General features: G+C 40.3%; 1 protein-coding gene across 3 annotated transcripts; it reads left to right on the top strand.

Moving 5' to 3' along the window:
- Positions 1-2037: 2037 nt before the first annotated feature.
- Positions 2038-23989, top strand: wdr35 (WD repeat domain 35). Of its 3 annotated transcripts, none has more exons than XM_030391491.1 (28): positions 2038-2597; positions 2709-2826; positions 3672-3743; positions 3892-3984; positions 4069-4197; positions 4364-4497; positions 4984-5149; positions 5260-5405; positions 5614-5739; positions 7223-7408; positions 7767-7802; positions 7906-7966; positions 9101-9245; positions 9693-9762; positions 10086-10139; positions 10238-10347; positions 10469-10688; positions 10817-10897; positions 11891-12027; positions 12884-13087; positions 17163-17309; positions 18585-18717; positions 18827-18937; positions 19525-19689; positions 20011-20151; positions 20321-20477; positions 21817-21869; positions 22870-23008. In XM_030391491.1, exons 1-27 carry the CDS (start codon positions 2574-2576, stop codon positions 21846-21848), a joined length of 3198 nt encoding a protein of 1065 aa, XP_030247351.1. In that variant the 5' UTR covers positions 2038-2573; the 3' UTR covers positions 21849-21869; positions 22870-23008. The 3 variants fall into 3 exon arrangements, with proteins under 3 accessions (XP_030247351.1, XP_030247349.1, XP_030247350.1); XM_030391489.1 differs by lacking the exon at positions 21817-21869 and adding an exon at positions 23414-23989 and having other exon boundaries at positions 2039-2597; positions 22870-23110; XM_030391490.1 differs by lacking the exons at positions 7767-7802; positions 21817-21869 and adding an exon at positions 23414-23989 and having other exon boundaries at positions 2039-2597; positions 22870-23110.
- The last annotated feature ends 2467 nt before the right edge of the window (positions 23990-26456 follow it).

Genomic DNA, 26456 nt, shown 5'->3' with positions numbered 1-26456 from the left:
AGTATCCTGAGTTTCATGTCATTAGACCACACCAATGTGGAGATATGCAACACTTCCTGTTTTAAACCAAATCTGCAGGAAGATGTTATTTAAAAATTATTATTTATTTAAATTATTTTAAAAATTATTTGTTTTAATTAAAATCCACAAGTAACTTTTTGTCAGGAGGGTCCACAGATGCTGTGTGCCAAGTTTCGTGCAAATTGGTAAAATCGCCTGGGAGGAGTTCGAAAAAGTAGGTTTTTCATTTGTCGTGATTATGTAAATGGAAAGTTATCGAAAAAGTGGGCGTGGCCTATACACAACACAATCCAGCTGAATTGAGAGAACATGTAGATCTGAGGTTTAACAATGTGCGACACACTGTGTGGGAGTTATGGGCCAAAAACGCTTTCACGTGTAAAATAGTGGACAATAGCGCCACCTGCTGGTCATTTTTGGTGTGTGAGTCAGAGGGGCCATTCTAGACCACCCCTATGAATTTCATTTCCATAAGTGTTATGGTGTGGGCACAGGGCCAAATATAAAATTAAATTGGCACCACAGCGCCATCTAATGTCGAATTGGTAAACCCTTCATAAGCTCGCCTCAGGACGGCACTGACATTTACCAAACAAAGTTTCGTGTGAATCCAATGAACCGTTGCGGAGATATAAAATAGTTCGATTTAAAGAGCGCCACCTTGTGGTCATCGCATAAAATTTTGCACAGGGCCTCAGGGGCTCATGGGGAAGTAGTATCCTGAGTTTCATGTCATTAGACCTGACCACTGTGGAAATATCCAACACTTCCTGTTTTAAACCAAATCTGCAGAAAGTTGTTATTTAATAACTTTAAAATTATTTGTTTTAATTAAAATCCAGGAGTAACTTTTTGTCAGGAGGGTCCACAGATGCTGTGTGCCAAGTTGAATTGGTGAAATCGCCTGGGAGGAGTTTGAAAAAGTAGGTTTTCGACATTTTGCAACGTAGCGAAAAAAAAAACGTAGGCGTAAATGGGCGTGGCCTATACCACGAGATTCAGCACAATGCACTGAACGCGTGGATATAAGGTTTTTGAATGTGCAACAAAGCATATGGGAGTTATTAGCCAAAACGCGCTTACCTTAATAACAGCGCCACCTAGTGGTGGAAATTCAGGACGACAATAGATTATACAATTTTTCGCCAAGTGTGACTTATATTCCAAGTTTGGTGAGTTTTATTGGGGTATGTTCAGGCAGTGAAAAATGCGATCATTTTGGACCAAGGAAAAAAAAAAGAAGAATAATAATAATCATTACGATTACAATAGGGACCTTGCAGGTTCCCTGCTCGGGCCCTAATAATAATAAAGTGAGCCACTTATCGTTTAACAGAAAAATACATCATACAAACAGCAACTTTTTGAGTCTGATGGCGAGTTATCACCTTTCTGTCATCACTAACATACTGTTAATAATCAAAGAAGCTCTGAGGCTTTACATGTTCTATGTTATAATACAAGATTTCAGCATTGAGCTCTACAATCAGGCTACATTCATGAATTTGTACATGTAACAGCCAAACTAACCAAAAACGTCTTGTTGATCAACATTATAAAGTTTACACTGCAGACAAAGTCCAGACTACAATTGTTATTTCACACATGTAGCACACAACAGGAGACTCTCCATGTCAGACGAGTTCTCACGTGTTGACTAAACAAAAAAATTAATTGATAACGTATCTCCGATTCATTCTAGACCTCCAGTCACGTAGCGACCCTGTTGAATCCCGAATCTCACGAATCTTCATGCGTACTTGGGGCGCTACAACTATTGTACTGCCACCTGCTGGGCCGGAGGGGAAACACGGGAGATTTAAGGGAAAATATGTAAACGGGAAGACGGCGGGACAGATGATTAAAATAACGGAATTTCCCTGGGAAAACGGGAGGGTTGACATGAATGGTCTAGGGTCGCGTAGTACCCGGAGAGGAGAGCAACTGCGCAACTGCTCTGCAGCCGCTTTGCTCCCGCATAAGGTCATGTGACATCGGATGCGGAACAGAAACCACTCCCATCCAGGTCATCGTGGACACATTTTAACCAGCATGCATATAGGCAGCAATCTTGAACTCGCCTAATGTCTACCACCAGAACGCAAAAACTACAACTACCACAATGACCCTAAACCCAACTCTTCCGGTTTATGGTTACCACGGGAGACCGAGGGAAGCTACAGCCTCTGAGTACTGGAGTAGGCCACCTCGACCTTAAACATTTTATCCAATACATTTGCTCACGTTTTGCACTTAAATCCGTGTTGACGTTATAATTTATCGGGCTGCATTGAACTCTTAACGTCTTTTTTACTTGGTAAATGTATCGTTTTTAGGCACGTAACTAGCAAAGCTAACGATACAGGCTAACGTTACATCCACCAGACCGAGGCCTTACGATGTGTTTAGCTAGGTTGAAAAAGTTAGCCACTTTAGCTAGCTGTCTACTTTGCTAATTCACGTTGGCTTAGTGTCTGGATATGTTAACTAGTTGGTCACAGTTTTAAGCAGTTCATTTAGCATAAATATAGCATAACGTCAACACCACCACCATGTTTATCTACCTCAGCAAGAAGGTGAGTGCCAAACACCCTCTTGTCATTTGTCTTCTGTCAGTAACGTTATGTCATGTCAGAAATGGAAGAGAGATGGTTAACAGCGTGGCTTTAATTTCCCGTGTTGTATAGATCGCTATTCCCAACAATATCCATCTGAAATGCGTGTCCTGGAACAAAGACCAAGGCTTCATTGCCTGTGGAGGAGACGATGGTCTTCTCAGAGTACTAAAACTTGAAACCCAGACAGGTAAGTTCAAGGGATGGAGCTAACAGCCTGCACAGCCTTGGTACACTCTAATGAGTTTCAGGCTTTAGACTCATATTAAACTTGTACCATACAAATAGAGTTGTTTGACCTTTGAAGTGTTCTACAGTGTTTAACTGTGCGATATACTGGATACAAAGGACACCGGTATACAACTTAATGACCAAAGTACTGTCAGTCATGTCACTAGCATAACAAGCTTGTTGATTGGTCAGAGTTACTTTTTCATTTGTTAGATTGTCAAGACTTGATGACATAATAATAAAGACATTTGAATTACATAATAATAGGCTAACAAAAATATTTCATAAGTGATCCTATCCCGTGGCCAAAAGGACAACATGTGTAAAATGAGTTATAAAAAGTCCACTGCTTACCCACAAACTGATGTTGGCTGGGCCTGTTTACAGTGTCGGTGGCACTGTTTGTCCTTTTTTACATAAGATGTTCTACATTTATTTGTATATTGCTTTTTACCCCTTAATCTAAAACAAAAAGTGTATTTTTTAAGAATTATGTTGTTTATCTGTAACAGTTAAGGCTGTTATGTAATATCCATGCAATAGGGATTTTAGTTTGTTTTATACAATTATTTGACTCTGTAAGAAATCGTCTAAAATGTTCATAAGCTTTTTGGCTGTGTTCTGGTACCTCAGTGTCCAGTCGCTATAAGGAGATTGAGGTAATGACTTGTATTATGTTAAAAAACCAACAGAGAACAACAACAACAGTAAAGTTAAAGAAACAATTAAAACTTTGTTTTAATTGCATAAATGTTATTGAAGATCCCAGCCTGATCTCTTTACTTTTATCTGCTTTATCAACAGATGATGCCAAAATTAAAGGTCTTGCTGCCCCCAGTAATCTGTCAATGAACCAGACTCTAGAGGGACACAGTGGTAAGTTATATTCAGTGGTTGTCAAACCTATCATTATAGGTTAGTAACAAGTAGCATTCACAAAATAGAAGATGTAGTTCAGCAGTGAAAGCATGTGGAGCAAGGCATTGGAAAGTGATTTGACAGTTTGTGATTACAACACTTGCAGGTGCAGTACAAGTGGTCACGTGGAATGAGCAGTATGAAAAGCTGACAACCAGTGACCAGAATGGACTCATCATTGTATGGATGCTATACAAAGGTGATTACTGTCGTCAAACTGAAAATAGAAGTTGTCTTGTAATAGGTTCAGCTTTCATAGTTCTTTGTCTTCACCCTTCTGAAGGTGCCTGGTACGAGGAGATGATTAACAATCGGAACAAGTCGGTGGTAAGGAGTATGAGTTGGAATGCTGATGGGCAGAAGATCTGCATTGTGTATGAAGATGGAGCAGTCATTGTTGGATCTGTAGATGGTAATAACAGATTTATATTGTGTTTTCTAAAGGTTTACAGTACAATCACGTAAAAATGATTAGCATTAAATCATCAAGGCTCCCTTGACAGGGATTGCTCTGTTCACATACTGAGGGAATGAGTACAGACATGTACAGTGGGACAAATGCCTTTGTTTCCCCGTAGGAAACCGAATTTGGGGAAAGGAGCTCAAGGGAAATCAACTTGCTCATGTGGCATGGTCGCCAGACAGCAAGATCCTCCTTTTCGGCATGGCCAATGGGGAAGTACATATCTATGACAATCAAGGAAACTTCATAGTAAGTGCATAAGCTTAAGTTACATAGTAAATGCTGAAAAGGTCGGTTCATATGATACAGCACTTGGAATTACCATGACCTGGATGACTGAGAACCTTCATTAACAGTTATAACAATATGATATCATTATCCTGATATGATATATCATCTTAGATTTTGGATATCATTATATGGTGATATGACATAGGTGTTGTCTTTTCCTGGTTTTAAAGACTGCGTTACAAAGTGATGCCAGAATGCTCTATTTGTTGTGATACTTGATTGTGGTGCTACAGAAATGCACCGTCTATGAATTATATACTTCAGACATAATTGAACAAGCTAGTTTGGGACAGATACAAGCTAAAACACATAATCATCATCATTATATTTATGTATTAAATATTAAATTCAAAGATTACCAATCCAACTTAAAATCGTAACTCATATCGCTATGGCAAAGTTATTTTTAAATATTGTTCTGCCCCAATTTGTGTTATTGTTCAGATGAAAATGACCATCAGCTGTCTCACAAATGCGACTGGAGCTATCAGTATAGCAGGTATCCACTGGTATGCAGGGACTGGAGGCTACGTGGAACCGGACTGTCCATGCCTTGCGATCTGTTTTGACAATGGAAGATGCCAAATCATGCGCTACGAAAATGATGAAAGTAAGGAAAACAACTCCTGAACATACATACATACAAGTTTATTGTCTATTTTACACCTAAATTAAATGTTTACCAATATTGATAAGCTATGCTGCCGCCCTGTTCTTCAGACCCAGTTTGCATTGACACTCTGATGAATGTGGTCAGTATCCAGTGGAATCATTGTGGCAGTGTTTTGGCAGTGGCGGGTTCTCTCAGAGCCTCAAATGTGGATAAAGAATTCAATGTGGTACAGTTCTACACTCCATTTGGAGAGGTGAGGGTGAAGATTTTGTTTCATCACAAAGTTTTATATATGAACATAAGGTATATGCAGTGGTTCTCTCACTAACATATATGAGACTTAACAGAATAATTTACATAGAATGGACTGAGTTAATAAATAATGTTTTATTTGCTTTTTTCTCAAAGATAAGTACAATTTAAAATTCTGCACTTAACATTTTTTTTTGGTATTTAAACAGCATCTGAGAACTCTAAAAGTTCCAGGGAAGCAAATGACAGGAGTTGCCTGGGAGGGAGGAGGGCTGCGTATTGGCCTGGCTGTGGACTCCTACATCTACTTTGCCAACATAAGACCTGACTACAAGGTAAACTGGAACACTATTAGCTTGTAGCTTCTTTTTATTACAGTATTTGGGGAAGAAAAAATTCTGGGAGACAGTTGTAGACGACTTAAAACCAAACTTTAATCCGGCATAAGTTTAAATACTTGGCAGTTACAAACTAGTATGTTAAAAATATCAAAATATAGATCAATATTGATGCAGAATACTTTTTCAGTACTAATTTTCCACAGTATCGATACTGATACCAGCTGTGCTTTCTCACTCTCTCCCCTTTCTGACAGCAAGTCAATATACACATACCACTGCAGTGCCCATATAGGCCCACCTCCTCCCTCTCTTCTGATTATCGTCAGAGGTGAATTACCTTAAATTCTGTTGTGCTTAACACACAGTGCAGAAGCCTTTTTTATACATATCTTTTGATGAAAATCTCAAATTTTATTTCCCTCAGTCGATTGTAAATTTGGTATCAACTATAAATATTTTTCAAGGTATTGTTTCAATTTTAGAGAGTCCAGTATCGTGACAGCACTATTGAAAACTCAGGGCATTCACCATGACAGAGTTAATAAAAACTGATTAAGGCAGACATGGTTCCATGATGCAACATTAATCACAAATCCAAATATGTCACATTAGTATTGCTCAGCCCCATTTGTCTTTAAATCTGTAGAATATTTTGATTCAATTGGGGCAAAATGTGTCTAAAGGCAACGTAGAGTCATAAAATGCAGTTTGCTCATAAAGGCACTCACTGGAACTGGTCTATTGCAAAGACAACACCTTGCTTGTAGGTTCCGTCCAAGCAATATTTGGTCAAGTTTTTCTGTCTGTTGTAACAAATTGAAATTGACCATGTGGTATTTTCATTTTTTAAGCAAAGAGGAGGAAATTACTCATAGTAGAGTAATAGATAATTATTTTTAACACCGACAGATGATGCGCTGATGGGGTCTCGGAAGTTTGTTTTGTCTTAACTGATGTCCTCTTTGGTGATTACTAGGATAGTCAATGTTGACCCATACACATGTATAAATAAATTTTGTCTTCAAAAGATGACAACTCCTGTAACAGGGTGCTAAATTCTCACCTAGTGTCCTAAGGCTTTTGTGAACCCATATTCTTCTGGTTTTCTTTTTATTTCTCTGCGTAATGTAGAGCAGTAACAGGTCATAGGTATCTATTTTCCTAACCCGCTAACAAAGATGGAGTACTGTCTACAGAACATTATTGTTCCTCAGTCTAGATGCTAACATCTTAATCATTATAGTTACCGCATAACATTTTACATCGATAGTTTGATGTCATGGTTCTTAGAGTATAATTCAGAAAACTGAAACTTAACCTAACAAACAAAGACAAATACTTTCTTTGAGCCTGTAATTTAATTCTGACAAGGTTTTTTGTTGTTGTTGAAGAAATCATGTCTTGTATAAGGTCATATTTCTGAAGTATAGTCTACACAAGAGATGAATCTCACCAGCTTCTTTCTGCCTCTTTATAGTGGGGCTACTGTTGCAGCACAGTGGTGTACGCCTACACAAAGCCAGACCGACAAGAGTACTGTGTGGTGTTCTGGGACACCAAAAACAACGAGAAATTTGTCAAATACGTAAAGAGCTTGATGTCTATCACTACCTCAGGGGACTTCTGCATCCTAGCCAGCAAGGCAGATGATACCCAGCCTCAGGTACAAACACCTCTGGATTATATGTCCTGATATAGCAATACATTCATTAATTCAACCTTCATTTAGTCTTGTAGAATCCTAAGGGCAAGCCCTCATTGTCAATGCTTCAGTGAAAGGAAAGCAAAAAAAGGACTGGTTAATGATCTGTAAAACATTGCAGGTTGACTTGATTTGCTAGTTAAATGTATGGCTCATGGATTAGCTTATCCATTACTTTTGACCTATCGTCTCTAACTCCGACATACACTAGAAAGGATACAGTATAGACAGTAAAAATACAGAGTGAGCTATAATAGTAAGGATCACAAATGTTTCTCTGCTGTCTTGCCTCCTGTTTTTCTAATTCATTGCCACACAGGAGGATGCCGAGTTAGAGTCTGGGAGGCATGCAAGGGTAATGTACAAATAAAAACACACTCAAGATGAGGACTATTGGTTTTGATAAAGGATCATGAAATTACCTGGAGAATAAGGTTGCATTACTGTGTGTTTTTCAGTATGTCCTCATTCTGTGCAACTCCATTGGGACACCACTGGACTCAAAATACATTGACATAGGTAAGTTTATACAGTCAACAGATAAATAATACAGGAGTGAAATCAGTAGGTTGATCAGAGTCCCAATTTACCATAAGGTTGGTGTATTTCTTCAAGCCAATGTGAGACATCACACGCTGTGTATAGAGAATCATTGGCTGGCATTCTGCCACTTGCTGCCCACATGGGCCCTTAGCATCCTATAGCAAATAGACAGTGAGCACTTGGCTTCTTCATATCTCACAGATATTCAGCATTCTGTCTCTGCTTGACATACTGCCGAATATTTGCTGAGAAATTCAGGCTGAGACACTTTGCAGATTTCAAAGCCTCTGTGGTCTGCATGGGGTTTTAGAAACACAACCTTGGTGAATAATAAGAGAGTGAGTTCAATTGAGTGCCTTTTTGGCGGTGTCTCCTCATGAGGACTCAGACTAGTCAAAGTGTATCTAATTGAGAACACTATATGGTTGTCCTGTATTTATCCACACAGAAGATATGCACTTAATTATTCAGAATTCAAAGTTAAAGAAAGATTTACAAAGACTTATTAACAAACAGAACTTGCGCTTTTCAAATTTGATGCCAGAAGTTAGGCTTATGCATCATTCACCAAACTGAAAAAATAAGAGATGGACAGAATTGATTAAAGGGTAGCTAATTTTACACCTTTAAGTGTGTTAACGGGTACCGGGAAAAACTAATGTGATATACAGTAGGTATGTGAAAGGTATGTAGGTATTATAAAGTTTTTGCTGTGGCTCCAGAGGAAGCTGCATGTAATCTAAAAAAAATCCTCTACTGATGTTAATCAGTGGCTAAGTTGTCTTGTGGGCAATGTAAGCACCAGAAAGAACAAAACAGAAGATTCAAGGAATTTGATAGGCGGTATCTCGGTTTTGCTGTATCGATTTTGATTTCATTTTTTAAACTGTCTACATGTCCAACAGTGTTATAGGAGTGCAATGCTAGACCAGTGGACTGTTTTTATGTATGTATTAGTACTCCCCATAACCTGTAAACACACTATGATGTGAAAAAGAAATGATAAAGAGATAAAATGGTAAATACCCTTTATGTTGCTTCCAAAGCATGAAAAAAATTATATACACTCCGATATTCATCTTGAAGTCTGTCACTTGTCTGCTTGATCAGATCCGCTGTTTGTCACCATGACCAAGACACATGTTATTGCTGCATCCAAAGAAGCTTTCTACTTGTGGCAGTATAGAGTGGCGAAAAAATTAACTGCTCTGGAGATCAACCAATTGACGAGAACTAAGAAGGAGGGAAGAGAAAGGTGAGTTTTTCGGACATTAGCACAACATGAACAGTATGATGGAGCCACTTCTCAACTGGATGTCATAAGGAGTGTACTCAACAAACCCAAGTAGTGGATGGGGACAAAATAGACACACGTTAGAACTTACAGTCAACATCAAAGGGATCATGGAAAGTTACAGGTAGGCAAGATAACCACAAGGATGGATTCTCTGAGTCAGTGGATAGTGGATGAAACCTTGGGTTAACTGACACACTGTTTCACCGAGTTTGTTTGTATTGCCAGTGCTGTGAAAAGGATTCATTCATCTGAATCAAATGCCATCGAGGTTCCAAAATGGCTGGGCATACCCTAATGTTCTGCCAGGGCTATCCTCACACCTGGATCATACTTCACCTCAGTGAAAAGGGCAACAGTTTGTCTGTCTGGCTACCTCTCACTTGTTCTCATTCCTTGTCTTTCTAGGGTCTACCACATTGACAGCAATCCATCTGGAGCCACTGACAGTGGTCAAGATTTTGCAAAAGCCTTCACAGTAAGAGACATTTTCCCCTTAAGTTGTATAGGTTTTGTAACATCCAGGCAGGCACAAAATAAAAATAATATACTCTACAAGGACACTTCTTAGCCATTTTAGCACAGTATACATATTATCTACTCTGTGTGAAGCCTTTTTTTGTCTTATTGCATGAAAATAAAACTCTTTCAAAGGGTTCAAGTCACTAGAACTGTCTTGAGTCTCACTCTAGTAATGGTTGTAATATTTTTTGGTTTAAAGTTTCTATATAAAATTGTATTTTTTATTTTTTACCACAGATAAACTATATAAATTGTAATGGTTCACCTGCTGTTTTTCAGGCAACTCGAGATCCCATTTGTTGTATTACAGCAACAGATAAGACCCTGATTGTGGTACGTACATCAAAGGACCAATGTAATAAAATGAAAAGTAAAGTTTGAGTTAAACATTGTGTGTGTGTGTGTGTGTGTGCGTGTGCGTGCACTTACAGGGCCGTGAGTCTGGAACCCTCCACAGATACAGCCTCCCAAATGTTGTTCTCATCCAGAAATACACTTTGAACAACAGAGCCTACTATCTGTCATTGAACTGCAACTCAAGGCAAGCACTGATGGTGTTATCTAGATTAGAAGTCGTCACAGTTTGTCCAATATGAAAGCTGTTGAATTTTATGTTCATGTTTGCAGTGCTGTCACATTGAATATAATTATTATTTTCCTAGTCGTCTGGCTGTAATCGACATCGCAGGTGTGCTGACGTTGTTGGACCTGGAAGTTCGTACTTCCACAGACGACAGCGCAGGAAACCATGCATCTGCAGGAGATCCATCCAAGTTTGAGCGCAAGGATGTTTGGGACATGAAGTGGGCAAATGACAACCCCGATCTGTTTGCCATGATGGAGAAGACCAGGATGTATGTCTTCAGGAACCTAGACCCAGAGGTGAGTGCTCAGGTGATGATTATGTTTATCAGCTGAATTGTCCATGATTGTCAGCTGGATTGTCTTGTTGATACAAAATAAGGATTAAGCAACTGCTGTAATAATGGTTTGTATCTTAAAAAAAACAGGAACCAATCCAAACATCTGGATACATTTGCAACTTTGAAGACCTGGAAATCAAATCTGTTCTACTTGATGAAATACTGAAGGTAAACATAAAAAGGCGTTTAAGTTTTGGTGTTACCCATCTGTTGACTATAGTGGTAACAGCTGATTGCATAATGACGGGAATTCATACATTGTGTTGTTGTTTTTTTTTCACCATATGTTTATTGTCATTTTTCTTAGAACAACCCAACAGTAAAACATAACATAACAGTAATATTAACAATACAATTTAGGACTACACATACTCACATTACCCAGACACACACATTCTCGCACACCCACACATATTCATATATGGTTCCCAAAGCTTAACAAAGTCTTTCCATTTGCCCTTAGAAATGTAAGTTAGTCTTTCCAGACCGATACATTGCGATAGTTCCTTTATCCACATCCTTAGTAATGGTGCTTCCATTACTAAACTGAAAAAATAAGAGATGGACAGAATTGATTAAAGGGTAGCTAATTTTACACCTTTAAGTGTGTTAACGGGTACCGGGAAAAACTAATGTGATATACAGTAGTAATGGTGCTTCCATGCTCTTCCAACACAGCGCAATAGCCCTCCTGGCTTGGAGAAGTCCAAAGTCCAATAGTTTAGTCTGTTTCAAGGTCCGTTTAAAGTTCTTCGGATATATTCCAAGCAAACAGAGCCCGGCATTTAAAGGGACTTTGGTGTTAAACAAGTCTGACAAACATTTTAAAACATCCTTCCAAAAATCCTGGATCTTTAGACATTCCCATTGACAGTGAAATAGAGTACCTTTCTCAGTCAAGCATTTAGAACACACATCAGGAATATTAGCAGACATATGATGAAGCCTGAGAGGGGTTATATACATCCTCATAAGCCACTTATGTTGGAGTAATTTAAACCTTGTATTTATTGTCATACATTGTGTTGTTAATGAGATGCTTGTCATGCTAACTGGATGCTAACAAAAGTATTCACATTTAAACACCTTGAAAGTGCTTAATGGGTTAGTTCATATTTGTTGATTTAGTCAAACACTCAGTTATGGGATTTTGCTCAACAGGATCCAGAAAGGCCTAACAAAGACAATCTCATCAACTTTGAAATCCGCTCCCTGAGAGACAGTCGTGCATTGATCGAAAAAGTGGGGATTGAAGATGCCTCACAGTTCATCGAAGACAATCCACACCCAAGACTCTGGTAAATGCAAAATTTTATTATTTAGTTGTGATTCAGCATTAAAACATGGCTTCAAGTTTAAGGGCTCTAAGTTTAAGAGCGGTGACAAAGTGCTGGGTCTTGGCAAGTGCATCAAAAGCACAACAAAATACCACACAGAGAAGCAAAGCGATTTTTAAGGTCAAGAAAAGGCATGCACAGCTTGGGCTTGTTGTTGCATGACCATGAAAATAAGGCGCTAGTGTTGCTGGTTAAAAGCTTACATGTACATATATAGATAAATCACTGTCATGTGTCTTTTGTCAATTATTGGCACTGTCATGTGTCCTTGTGGGTTATCTTGATGAAGTTTGTCTGGCCATGTCAACTCATGCAAACAATCCATTTCTCTTCTGTAGTTATTTTGTTGCTGACGTGTATTTATAGGTTGAATCCCTGCCATGTGATACAAAGCAGGTCAAATCAATACTCAATCATATTTAAATGAATACCTTAATTGCCTATTGGACAGAAAGGGGAAAAAACTATATTTATTTTCAGGATGGTATCAATTAATAGCTCCTGCCCTACCATTTTTTCTTCTGTGCAAACATTTCATGCTGGTGTTGGAGGTGGATAGCAGAGTGTAAGAGCTGTATGGTAAGTGTTTTAATAGAGTTCGAAAGTTGTAAAGTTTGACACAGATATATTGATCTCAGACAATTATTTGGTAAAGATTGATGAGTGACTTCATACGGCTTAACAGCTTAAGCACCAATTTAAATCAAAATTATTTATTTTCAGAGAGGTTGTAAAGATTTATGCATACACATCATTTCATGAAGCCCCTCTGGTCATAGTTTGTAAGCAGCCCCTCACTCTGTTTTGAACCTTGTAGGCGTCTGCTGGCTGAAGCAGCCCTCCAGAAATTGGACCTGAAGATGGCTGAACAGGCCTTCGTACGTTGCAAAGACTACCAGGGCATTGAGTTTGTCAAGCGCCTGGGCAACCTGCAGAGCGAGCCCATGAAACAGGCGGAGGTGGCAGCTTACTTCGGCAGCTTTGAGGAAGCTGAGCGTATGTACCTGGATATGGATCGCAGGTATATTTAGACCTATTTGTCAGAGCATAATTGAAGATCAACTTTGGATATCGAAGTTGACATCAAAACTTACACTGATTAATTTAACTGTAGTTTGCATTTGCTAATTCTGTTGTTTTGAAAGGTCTCATGTTGTAAAAAGTGAGTTTTCTATTGTTTTTGCTCATTTTAAAGCAGGTCTGTGTGTAGTAGAATAATACGAAAGTATCAAAACAGTCAGTCCACAAGAAATGTAACCTATATTCAGAAACTGTGCCTATAAGATAGATAGATAGATAGATAGATAGATAGATAGATAGATAGATAGATAGATAGATAGATAGATAGAATTACTTTAATGATCCCAGACTGGGAAATTATTTTGTTACAGCAGCAGTGGGTCCGCAAATAAAACATTTCATACATAAAATAAATAGAATCCAATATATACATAGTGTATATATACAGTGCACAGTGTGCTATAAACAATAAACAATAATAATATATACAACAAAACAAAATATGCAAAATATACTATAACAATAATAATATATACAACAAAACAGTAGAGAGACCAGAGTTCTCTGTCAGGCAGAGGTGAGAGAGTTATTATATAAAGTGATGGATTGTGGCAGGAAAGATTTCCTGTATCTGTTGCTACGACAGCGAAGCTGAAGCAGCCTTCCGGAGAAGGTGCTCCGCTGTCTGACCAGTGTGAGTTGGAGAGGGTGGAGAGGATTATCCATGATGGATAACAATTTTTTCAGTGTCCTCCTCTCCACCACAGCCTCCAGAGTGTCCTGTTTGCAGCCAATCACAGAGCCAGCCTTCCTGATCAGTTTGTTGAGTCTGTTGGTGTCGCTGGCTCCGATGCTGCTTCCCCAACAAACCACAGCAAAGAAAAGTACACTGGCCACCACAGACTGATAAAAGATCTCCAACATCTTGCTGCACACGTTGAAGGATCTCAGCTTCCTCAGGAAGTAAAGTCTGCTCATCCCCTTCTTGTACACAGCTTCAGTGTTAGATCTCCAGTCCAGTCTGTGGTTGATGGTAACACCCAGGTACTTGTAATCCTCGACCACCTCCACATCCTTTCCCAGAATGCACAGAGGTTGGAAAGCCGTCTTCCTCTTTTTCCTGAAATCTATCACCATCTCTCTGGTCTTGCTGATGTTCAGCCGCAGGTGATTCTGTCCAGTCCACTCCACAAAGTTGTCTACCAGTGCCCTGTACTCCTCCTCCTGTCCCTCACTTATACACCCAACAACAGCCGAGTCGTCAGAAAACTTTTGCAGGTGACACGACCCGGTGTTGTACTGAAAGTCAGTGGTGTATAAGGTGAACAGGAAAGGAGACAGTACAGTCCCCTGTGGAGCTCCTGTATCACTAACCACCGCATCAGACAGAACACTGCCCATACGGACAAACTGTGGCCTGCCTGTCAGGTAGTCAGTAATCCAGGAGATCATTGTGTCGTCTACACCCATCACCCGCAGCTTCTCCCCCAGTAGCAGTGGCTGAATGGTGTTAAAAGCACTAGAGAAATCAAAGAATGTGATTCTCACAGTGCCTCCTCCACCATCCAGGTGCGAATGGGCTCGTTGCAGCAGGTAGATGACAGCGTCATCAACTCCCAAGTGGGGCTGGTAAGCAAATTGCAGAGGGTCTAGCAGGGCTCTCACCTGCGGCCTCAGGTTGGCCAAAACCAGTCTCTCCAGCACCTTCATGACGTAAGATGTGAGGGCCACTGGTCGATAGTCATTGAGGTCTGATGGTGTTGACTTCTTTGGAACAGGAACCAGGCAGGAAGTCTTCCAAAGCACCGGTATTCTCTCCTGACCCAGGCTCAGGTTGTAGAGGTGTTGTAGGACAGGAGACAGCTGGCTGGCACATGTCTTCAGGATCCTGGGGCTGATACCGTCAGGGCCTGCAGCCTTCTGCTGGTGGAGTCTCTCCAGCTGTCTCCTAACCTGGCCTGCAGTCACAGTCATGCGGGGGAGGCTGCTGGTGTCTTCAGTGGAGGACGAGGAGGTGGAGGAGGAGGTGAAGGTGGAGGAGGAGGTGAGGTGGAGGAGGAGGAGGTGGAGGAGGAGAGGTGCTGCACAGGAGAGCTCACAGCAGGGGAGTGAGGGAGGAGGGGAGGAAGCATTTGGGGCAGTGAGGGTGTGTGGGGGTCTGGAGGTGTCATGGAGACGACAGAAGGCTGTGAGCTGAACCTATTGAAGAATCTGTTCAGCTCGTTTGCCCTCTCCAGGCTGCCCGCTGACTGTCTGCCGCTCACCTTCCACCCACTGATCTGCTTCATACCAGTCCACACATCCCTCACATTGTTCTGCTGGAGTTTGGCCTCCAGCTTCCTCCTGTAGGTGTCTTTACAGGCCCTCAGCATATCCCTGAGTTCATGCTGCACTCTCCTCAGTTCTTCCCTGTCTCCAGACCTGAACGCCCTCTTCTTCTTGTTAAGAAGAGCTTTCAGGTCATTGGTGATCCACGGCTTATTATTAGGGAAGCAGCGTACAGTCCGGGTTGGCATGGTGGTGTGTTCACAGAACCTGATGTATTCTGTGATGCAGTCGGTCATGCTGTCCAGATCCTCTCCATGTGGCTCAACAAGTGCATCCCAGTCTGTCGACTCAAAGCAGTCCTGTAGTGCGTCAGCAGCCTCCTGAGTCCACCTCCTCACGCTCCTAGTGTGGACAGGCTGCCGCTGAACAAGGGGGATATACTTAGGGGTCAGCAGAACCAGGTTGTGGTCAGATCTTCCAAGAGGGGGAGGGCTGTGGGACTGTATGCATCCTTAGGATTTGCATACAACAGATCTAGTGTGTTACAGTCTCTGGTGGGGCAGTCAACATACTGGTGAAATGTTGGAAGGGTTTTGTCCAGTGAGACATGATTAAAATCCCCAGTGATGACAATAAATGCGTTAGCATGCTGCGTCTGTATCTGGGCAACAGCGGAGTGGATGACGTCACAGGCCAGCGCTGCATCAGCTGAAGGAGGAACGTACACTCCGATAATGACGGCGGACGTGAATTCCCGGGGCAAATAATAAGGCCTCATCCCCACAGTCAACAGTTCAATGTCCGGGGTACAGAGACGTTTCTTCACGTGAACATGTCCGGGATTACACCACCTCTCACTCACGTACAGTGCAATCCCTCCTCCTTTCTTCTTTCCGCTGCTTGTCACGTCCCTGTCCGCCCAAACAGTGCTGAAGCCGGGAATCGCCACGCCGTGGTCCGGGATGTTTGAGTGAAGCCATGTCTCCGTGAAACACAACACACTGCACTCACGATATTCCCTCTGAGCCTTTATCAGCGCGGCGAGCTCGTCCGTCTTGTTCCCCAGAGACCTCACGTTTCCCATGACGATCGCCGGTACAGCCGGTCTGTGTCTCCTCCTCTTCACCCTCCACCTCACTCCGGCTCTGCAGCCACGCCGTCTCCTCCGCAGCTCCTTCAGGACCTCAGGCCTGGCTCCGGGTAGCAGTGCAGGTTCACACAGCGCAATCAGCTGGTCGCGTGTGTAAACAATGCGCTCAGTGATGCGCTCCTGACCCTCCGTTGCTAGGGCTAGCAAAACCATCACAAAAAAGTGCCGTAAAAGTTTAAAAGAGAAAAAAAGAAAGGTGTTCGTCTTCTCTCAGTCTCTGGAGAAGAGTTGCCAAAAGTTCAGCGAAAATCAGTACAGAAATACAACAAAAACTACGAAAAAACTTAAAAATCCACGGGAGCTGCTGTTACAGGCTGCCACCTAGTACGGCGCCATAGCAACCAATTTTAAACGAGCAGTCAGGACTTTCGTAAGGTTCTGGTGCCACGACTATAAAGTCATGCCACAGTAATGCGCCAAGCACAGCCATGGTATCAAAAACACCAGCATAGTGATTCAGAAACACGGTGGGTGTTACCTGCTCAGGCCTTTGAAAGCTGACCAATCAGAGCATACTGGGCTTTTTTGGGGGGGGCTTACACCAACAGGCACTAAAACAGAAAATAACGCAGGCATGATATGGGACATTTAATGTCAGTTTTACCTTAATGCCACTAGTGTTTTAGGCGTGGTCTGATGAATGTTTTATTTCTTATAGGGACCTTGCCATCAGCCTGCGGATCAAACTGGGAGACTGGTTCAGGGTGCTCCAGCTGCTCAAATCTGGTTCTGGTGACTGTGATGATTCTCTTCTGGAGCAGGCATACAATGCTGTTGGAGACTACTTTGCTGACAGACAGAAGTGGTATTGAAACTGTGTTTACCCTTTCTCTGCTTGTTTAGTGTATTAGTGTATTCAGTATAGAAACAATGTGTACCATGGGGACAGCTGTAGCTCAGCGGGTAGAGCAGGTCGTCTAGTGATCGGAAGGTCACTGGTTCAAATCCCCGCTCCGGGCTGGGCTGAGCTGCATGTCGAAGTGTCCTTGAGCAAGGTACTGAAGTGCGGTTGGCACCTTGCATGACGACCTTTGCCATCAGTTAGGGCGCTGCGATGAGCTGGCGACTTGTCCCAGTTCCCTGGGATTGGCTCCAGCAACAAACCCTGCGAACCCATAAAAGGGATAAAGCGGTTACAGACAATGACATGACAATGTGTACCGATTTTAGAAGTTTTGTAATATGCAATACTTAAAAAGATTGGTAAAACTGTTATTCCAATATCAGTCAAGACATTTTATAACATTATTGTTCAAATTATTGCATTTATGTGATCATGTTAAAATTGTATTACATTTCTTGCTACTGTAAAATGGATGCTGATGAAGGTTGGTGAACATGCTGTCAATTCTGTTTTATTCCCCATACCCTTATGTACATTTAAAGAGCTAGACCTAAGAGCTGGCCACTATTATCATTCCTCCTGTTCATACTAGCAGGAAAGTGATCCCTTCCTAACTTTTTTCCAGTGTAAGTGAGGGAGGACAAAATCCAAACAAACGTAAGCAAAAATGCATTGTGACGTTCAACTAAAGCTAATGACAGACATCAGCAGTCTGAGTTAGCCAAATCAAGGGTGTATCTTCTAAAGTTACCATCATTTGAGTCATTGTAGATCTTTTCGAATTTTATATAAGATAGCCACTTGCTTAACTGCTAATATGTGTGAAAGTAATTATTATCATGTGCAATTGTCCTCCTTGGTAATATCTGTAATTAAAAGACAAATAGAGTATAATGCATAGGGGCTTATTATTGTTGTGTTTTTTCCCTTTATCTTTATATGATTCTATTTTTGTTGTGCTTGTTCTGTTTTAAATGTTTTATCTATAACTCAGTCACTGTTGTTCCATCTGCTTATAACTCTTAAACTGTTGTAACATGTGAATTCCCTGCTGAGGGATTATTACATTCTTATCTTGAAAATTAACTAATTAATTAAATGGAATGGAGACCGGGTGTTGTCAGCAATCACTTACATCGGAATAGCATGAGGCCAGGACCTAGGGAATTAGAACGGTGACCAATAACTCTCTCTGAAGGACATTCAACATATATATATCTTCTGCTCTGTTTCAAGGGTCAATGCAGTGCAGTACTACCTTCAGGGTCGTAACCAGGAGAGGCTGGCAGAATGCTACTATATGTTAGAAGACTATGATGGCCTTGAAAGGCTGACCACTTTGCTGCCAGAGAATCATAAACTTTTACCGGTGAGCCAAGTGTTCCACAAAAGTAACTCTATGATCTTCTGTTTAGGTAGAAGTTGCAGACATCAGTGACTCTGAATCTGATCTACTCTACTGTATCTCTGGGTTGCAGGAGATTGGTCAGATGTTTGCCACTGTGGGCATGTGTGAGCAGGCCGTGAATGCCTACCTGAAGTGTAACCAACCCAAAGCTGCCGTTGACACCTGTGTGCATTTGAACCAGGTGAGAGACAGACTGAAGCCTTGTGGCGCCAGAGTTACTGAGTTACAATCTGAACACATACACACTTTGGTTTCTGTGGCACCTGCTGTCCTCCCACGCCCATCTTCCTACTGAGTGATATTTAGCCCTAGACTGTGAATGCTATTCCCTAACTATGCTCTTCCAATGTCAGTTTAAACATTTGGTTCAAGAAAAAATGTTTTGGTTGGACTCGGTGAGAGAAAAAAAGGATGTAAAGGATGTCACACATGTGGTTTTGTCACTGTGTTAATCCAAAAGGAGAAGTTGTTGGCAGTCCCAACCTCCTCCATTCTCAGCAGCTTGCTGTGTTAATGCTGTGCTTTTGACAGTGAAATGAACAGGCTGTCACTTTCACTGTTTCCTCTTAACCTTGCAAAATACAGTGGCTTTTTGTGTTATCTAACTGTTGTACTGTTTTACAGTAAGGGGACTTTAAGTTAATGTTGCATTCATAGGACTAACTATTATGATCATTACTTCTGCCTGTAGCTTTTTAAATATGGTATTCATCAAATGAATCTCAAATAATAACCCAAGTTTGTTTTTGAATGAATGTTTTCTCAAAGTGGAACAAAGCAGTGGAACTCACCAGGACCTACAACATGAAGGAGATTAAGTCTCTTCTCTCCAAATATGCTTCACATCTACTTGAGAAGAATAAAACTTTAGAGGTGGTGGAACTCTATCGGAAAGCCCACCATTTTCTTGATGCAGCAAAACTCATGTTCAAGGTGGGTTTAAGGTGGTATGTTTGCATGCTCATTACACTGGCCTCATGAAAAGTGTTCAGTGTTATGTGACTTCTTCATTCAGATAAATAGCTTCCACGTTTAGTATTAATAAGATCCAATATCAATTATAAAAAGGATATCTAATATTTTTTAATAAATGTGAGTCACACTTGGGGCCTTATTTTTGCAGGCCATTTTTTATGGAGAGGTGTTTTAAAAAGATATCAGGAGATTATGAAAAAAATAAAAGAACAAAATCTTGTATGTAACCAATTAATTTCTGAAATGATGTGGGCATGGTATTTGTGTGTACCGTTACAGATAGCAGATGCGGAGGCGGAGAAAAGAACTAGACCACTGCGGGTGAAGAAGCTCTATGTGCTGGCAGCACGTCTTGTTGAAAATTACCATGAGCAGGTGAAGACGTCACAGCAGAGCAAAGCCAAAGGGAAGAAGTCTGAGGTAATACATTACAGTATACTTTGTACAAATATTGTTAATCGCCTGTTCTAGCGCTTGAATAAGTCAAGATTGTATTTTACATGTATAAAGACATCATATACTGTACCATGTACTGTATACCGAATACTAGTCCAGTATGCTTTGTTAATCCTATATTTGCTGTAATTAGGCAACATTTGCACTGGCTGGGCTGCTTGAGGAGGATGCAACCTCTTCAGACAATCGTATTGTGGACAATGCCTGGCGTGGAGCAGAGGCATATCACTTTTTTCTTCTTGCTCAGAGGCAGCTGTATGAAGGCTACATGGAGAATGCCATGCGTACAGGTACAACATCATGTGCACTTCACTCATAGATAGGGATTTAGTACATGTGTTACTATTTGGCTCACATAGTGTATTCCCTCATTTCAAACTGTAACTTGCAATTATTTTTGTCTTCAGAGAATGAACAATCAGTCAAAGTTCTAGTATTTTCCAGGTTGTCTCTCCACACATTGTTGTAGTAATCATTATACTGACATGCAAAATATTATGACATTTTAGAGGTTAGTATAGTATAATTTGTGTAAATAAATGGGCCTGCCACAAGTCATAGATCAATATGCTTATTAGCTTTGCAGACTAGTTCAAGTGAAACTTTCGCCAAAATGCAACAAAGGCTTTATTTGTGATTGAATATGAGTCAAACCTTCGGGTAAATGCATAATTATGACAAAAGAGGCACTTTTAAGATTTACCGTAGTTTCGTTTGCAGGCAACTAATTTTGAACGGGAGTGCTCGGGGCAGGATACGATGGCATCAAAATCTCTATTTTTAAAACACTAAGAAGGCTCGACACGACATGAAACTTTGCTCGTAGTATCACCAGGGTCTCTACACATGAACACGAGCATTGAGAACATTGTTTGTGTACACAGAGTTTATGAAAAAGAAGGTTTTTGAACTACTCACGTTAGCTGCTGCATCTCCGGCGCGCGGCCGTCATGGCAGGCAAAAAGTGTCGATCTACAAGTGCGACCATCAGGAAGGAGAGTAATGGTAGGACGCTCCTCAAGCTTAGTTCCATATGAATGCACGGATAACTCAATGTTTTGTCGTTAGCGAAAAGCAACATTGACGTCCACGTTGAAAAGGGAGCCTCATATTACAAGCAATACTACAATCAGCAGCCGGAAAAGTCACGTGACATCTCGTGACATCTCTCTTAGTGTTATAAAAATTTTTTCTATTTTTAAAACACTAAGAAGATGAACATGAAACTTTGCTCGTAGTATCACCAGGGTCTCTACACATGAACTCGAGCATTGAGAACATACAGAGTTTACTAAAAAGAAAGTTTTTGAACAACTCGCATTAGCAGTTGCTTTTTCCTCTAGACGCCGTCCTGACAGCCGAGAAATATCGTTCTCCGAATGCGACATAACATGGAGGAGAGTTAAGGCTGAACACTACTGTCTTCCCTGCAACAACTATCCACGCGATATCTCACGTGACTTTTCCAGCTTTTGATTTTAGTATTGTTTCTTATATGAGGCTCCTTTTTCAACTTCAAGGTCAATATTGTTTTTTCGCTAATGACAAAACAACGAATTATCCGTGCATTTATATGGAACTAAGCTTTAGGACTGGTCCACCTTAACCCTCCTCTCTATTATGTCGCAGTCGAAGATTCTCAACTGACAAGATGGCGATGAGTGGACAAAACAACCGCTAACGTGAGTTGTTCAAAAACTTTTTTAGTAAACTCTGTGTACACAAACAACATTCTCAATGCTCAACGGTCAATCTTAAAAGTGCCGCTTTCAGTGTAATTATACTTCTAAGCGAACGTTTGACTCGGGTACATTTACAAAAAGACTCTAGGTTGCATTTTGGCGAGACTTTCACTTTAACTTTGCATCCTTCTTAATGTTTAATGTCATTTAAAGTCTCTTTACAAATGTAAATGTTATTTTCAGGTTCTCATAATATGTGAAAAGGACTAACTTTTTTGACAGTGGGGCTGTTACGATATCGGATTTTCACTACATGATTTCCGTGGATGATATTCATGGTAACAATATTATCACAACATCTATAGAATACATTTTATTAAGTTATTTGTCAAATTCTTCTTTGTCTTTGTTTACGGTTTGTCACTTTTAAAGCAAATAAATTACACTCAAAATACAAATATAAGCAGGTGGAGAGACAGTCTGTAACCGTAACTCTCACTATTTATTGTGCTCCTTGTGAGAGAAATTAGGTCATACAACGTTGCCCAAACACAGCAAACAAAAACATATTTCTGACTAAAGCCTTGTTCCTGCGCACTTATCCACTTATCTCCAAAATAAGAAAAAGAAAAAGAAAGCTAAGAAAAACAGCCATGTTTTTTCAGCTTTGTGGCAATGCATTTTTCAGTTGATTCAATGACTTTCTAAATTGTTTGTTTGGCTTAAAAAAAAAGGAGAATTGTCCTCAACTCATAGACAAAAAAGAGACACTCCTTCAACTAAACAACACCAATGTTAGAGGTACATGTTTTGACTGGACAGCGACAATATGCAAAACATGATCCATGCAAAACAGGTTTAATCTTTCATGTAAGGCCACATATATCTTTGTCATTTTGTGTGCTGTCACTGATTTAAGTCAAGTAAGTTCCTTATAATAGACACAACCAGACAGAGTGAAATCAGTCTAACTGTTCACTTATCTTCTCCATTTGTAAAGCCCTTCACCTGCGTGAGTATGAAGACATCATCCCAGTGGTAGAGATCTACTCTCTGCTGGCCATTTGCGCTGCAGCCAGTCAAGCCTTTGGCACATGCTCGCAGGCCTTCATCAAGCTGGAGTCATTACAAAGTCTAGACCCTGAACAGCGGCAGCTTTACGAGGATCTGGCCCTGGAGATCTTTACGAAGCACAGCCCGAAGGACAGCCACACGCTGGAGCCGGACTTGTCATCAGAGGGGTGAATGTTTTTAAATTGTTAGTATTAAAATATGAACCAGCAGTGGCCTTCACAAGACAGTTTCATGGAGACGTATTTTCCCATTATAGACTGTATATGCTGTACACTGTATATAGTTTACATGGCCTGTGAAATATTCTCTGTAGAGAATCCTTATTCTTAAGCTTACTTATAAATAATTATGTGGCGTATGCTTTCATCACTTAAACGGAAATTTGACCAATAGGCCAATCTCTAAAAAGTCCTTGTCTTTTTTTACCATTCTACCAAAGTTTTCAACTTACTTACATTTTTCCCTTTTAGGGCGGACGGAAAATTACCCACATGCATTGTGACGGGTCTAGCAATCCAGGAGTACCAGTTCTGGATGTGCAGTGTGTGTAAACATTGCGCTCTAGAGCATGAGATCCGCAAATACAGCTGCTGCCCACTGTGTCACAGTCCTGTAGTGTGAAGCCCAGTCTCTTAAGAATACTTTTGGAGGGAAAACCACATTTTATTTTTTTTTTCACATAAATTAATTGTTAAATACTTGCCCACATGCATTTATTTTGTGAACAAAAATGATTTACTAGTAAGAATAGCTGCACTTAGTTCCAACTTAATGCTCAATGTTTTTTGTGGTTGAAAGTCAAAAAGGCAGCTATGAATATGCTGACAAAAACATCTGAACTGAAAATGTCATAAGAGGTGTCAACAGAGAAAACATAGCAAAATATATGTTCAGTGAGCTTTTCCTTATATGTCTTTGATATTTTAGGTATTTTTCTTTTACCCTAAATTTTGTAAAATTCATGAAGGAACACAGCTGCTTTGTTATCTATTTTTATATGGAAGTAAACCGTGAATAAACAGTCACATCAGTATAACAGTTTAAAATGTATTTTTTGTTTGGGTTTTTTGATGGATTTTTTTTTTGTGCCTCTTTATTTCCTGCTGCCTTCTTGAATACTGTACATGATGTGGAACATACTGTTACACAAAGGATCATTGACTTTAAAACCATTACCCAACCCTAACCCAGCAAGTCCAATTGCAAACCAGCAATCAATTAACCACATTAAGTAGTGCTCAAGAAATAATTACCTTGTTGGGTGGAGCTGCAAGTATTAGTCTATTAATCAATTATTGAATCAAAAGAAAATGAATTGCCATCTATTTTGATAATTAATCAAAATACTCAATCATTTGCAGTTACCAACTTCTTAAATAGGAAGATTTGCTGCTTTTATTTGTCATTTATTATTGTAAATGAAGAGTCTTTTGGTTTTGGACTGTTGGTTGGAAGTGTCAGGACTGGGCAAAATGAGGACTCAGATGCAGAGAACGGTTAATGCAGGCTTTTATTCTGAAATTCTTAGTATCTACTTCAGATAGAGTGATAACCCAACAGACTATAAACTCTGAACTCGTCTGCACAGACGAGGAACTAACGAAGAAAACAAACGTAGCACAACGCACAAAAAAACAACAGAACATCGCTCCCGAGGGAGGAAAAACAAAAGGCAATATCTACACTGATCTGAATAAACACAATAATCTATGAAATGTTATACAAAAGAAAATCGCTCACAAAGAGGAAAAGGCAAAAGGCTATAAACAGAAACTACGCTACACAGAGCTAAGAAAACTACAAATCAAAACGCCCCAGAAGGAGGAAACAACAAAAGCACAATGAAATTAAACTAGCTTCTCAAAAGAACAAGCTGACCAAAAACTTTAGCAAATCAAAATCACTCTTCATCAGAGGAATACAAAGAAAACAGAAATTCAAGCAAGGCAATACTTTACAAGGACTGTGGCAAGGCTGTGATTCAGGCCTGGAGGTACACGACAAGACGAGATACTCAAAACAAAAACTATGGCTGTGTCCAAATTCAGGGGCACCATCCTTCGGAGTGCGTATTTGAAATGCAATTACGTCACTAAGCCGCGCGAAGCCTCTCCAAATTCAAAGTGTGCTCCAAATGCTCCCCACAAATGCCTCCTTCTTTTGCCTGTTCCTGGAGGACACACCGCTACTATCCTTCGCGGCTACAAATTGCCCAAGATTCATTGCGCGCCTAAAGAGAATAAATAGATAAATAAATAATGGCGACCTCAAGTGGCGCAGATCTCTCATTTAAATGTAAGTATTGGGTCTGTACTCAGTTTTTGGTCATTTGAGCATCAAATGCCAGATATGTTAAACTCCAAGGGACCTTAAAACCTCAAAATATCAGTTAAAATACGTTGGTAATGCTCAACTTAATGCCTTTTACTTTCCACCATTAGACCTTCAGAGGTTGACTTATATCTTATATCTTATTGTGACTGTGGAGATGTTATAGGCTCGTTTTACTTCATGTACATAAATGGACTAAGATGAACAGATTTAGATCAGGTTGTGATCCGTGTAAAGTCTAGTTAAACGTTGGAATAAAGAGCTATGTTTATGATTATTATCCTTATGATGATTATATTGTTTTGCTGTATTAGAACTCTTTTGTTTGTTTCACATTTCATTGTGTTTTAGGGAGTAAACAGAGAGCTTCATCATTGTCCGAGGTCAGAACAACATTTGTTGTTTGATGGGAGCAGGGGCGGACTGGGGTTGAAATTCAGCCCGGGAGCTTGGTTTGGAGAGGCCTTTTATCCGATCGCATGACGGATGCAAGTGGAACCGTAATTTGAACATGAATACTTTTTTTGCACTATTATAACTACAGGAGTGGATGGGCTTATTGTTTCTATGTGACTGGAATTGGAACATCAACATGACATCTTAATTCTATGCAAAGACCTATTGCCAACCCAGTCCTGCACACTGCACCTGTACCTGGCACTGTTTTTTAGGTGGTTCCACTTTCCTCCTCCTCCTCCTCTTCCTCCTCCTTCTCCTCTTCCATCTCCTCCTCCTCCTTCTCCTGTCCCTCCTCATCTGTCTCTTCCTCCTCCTCACTCCTATGACTGGCATTATCCTGTCCCTCTGCATCAACTCCATGACTGACACTGGCCTTGTAAGCTAATAATAACAATAACAGCAACAAAGATAAACGTTATGGCAATTTTGCAAAGAATTCACAAAAATAACAAAAGCGACACACACACACACACACACACTGTAAATGAATTACTTACTTTAATGTATTTTTCTTGAGCTGGTAAAATGGCTAAATATTAATGTAGAAACAGAACAGGAAAACAGGATGTGTAACCTATATATTCTAATAATATCTTTCTAACTTTGAACACAGACTCTCTTTTCTTTGCAACAAGGAAATTTGTGCGTTTTTCTGATCAGCCAGTATGACAGATTAAGCATTTACGCAGGTATGGTGTAACATTGCTGATAGGCTACCTTCAA

Source organism: Sparus aurata, chromosome 16, assembly GCF_900880675.1.
Source record: "Sparus aurata chromosome 16, fSpaAur1.1, whole genome shotgun sequence".
Taxonomy (NCBI): domain Eukaryota; kingdom Metazoa; phylum Chordata; class Actinopteri; order Spariformes; family Sparidae; genus Sparus; species Sparus aurata.
This window is presented reverse-complemented; position numbering and strand designations above follow the sequence as displayed.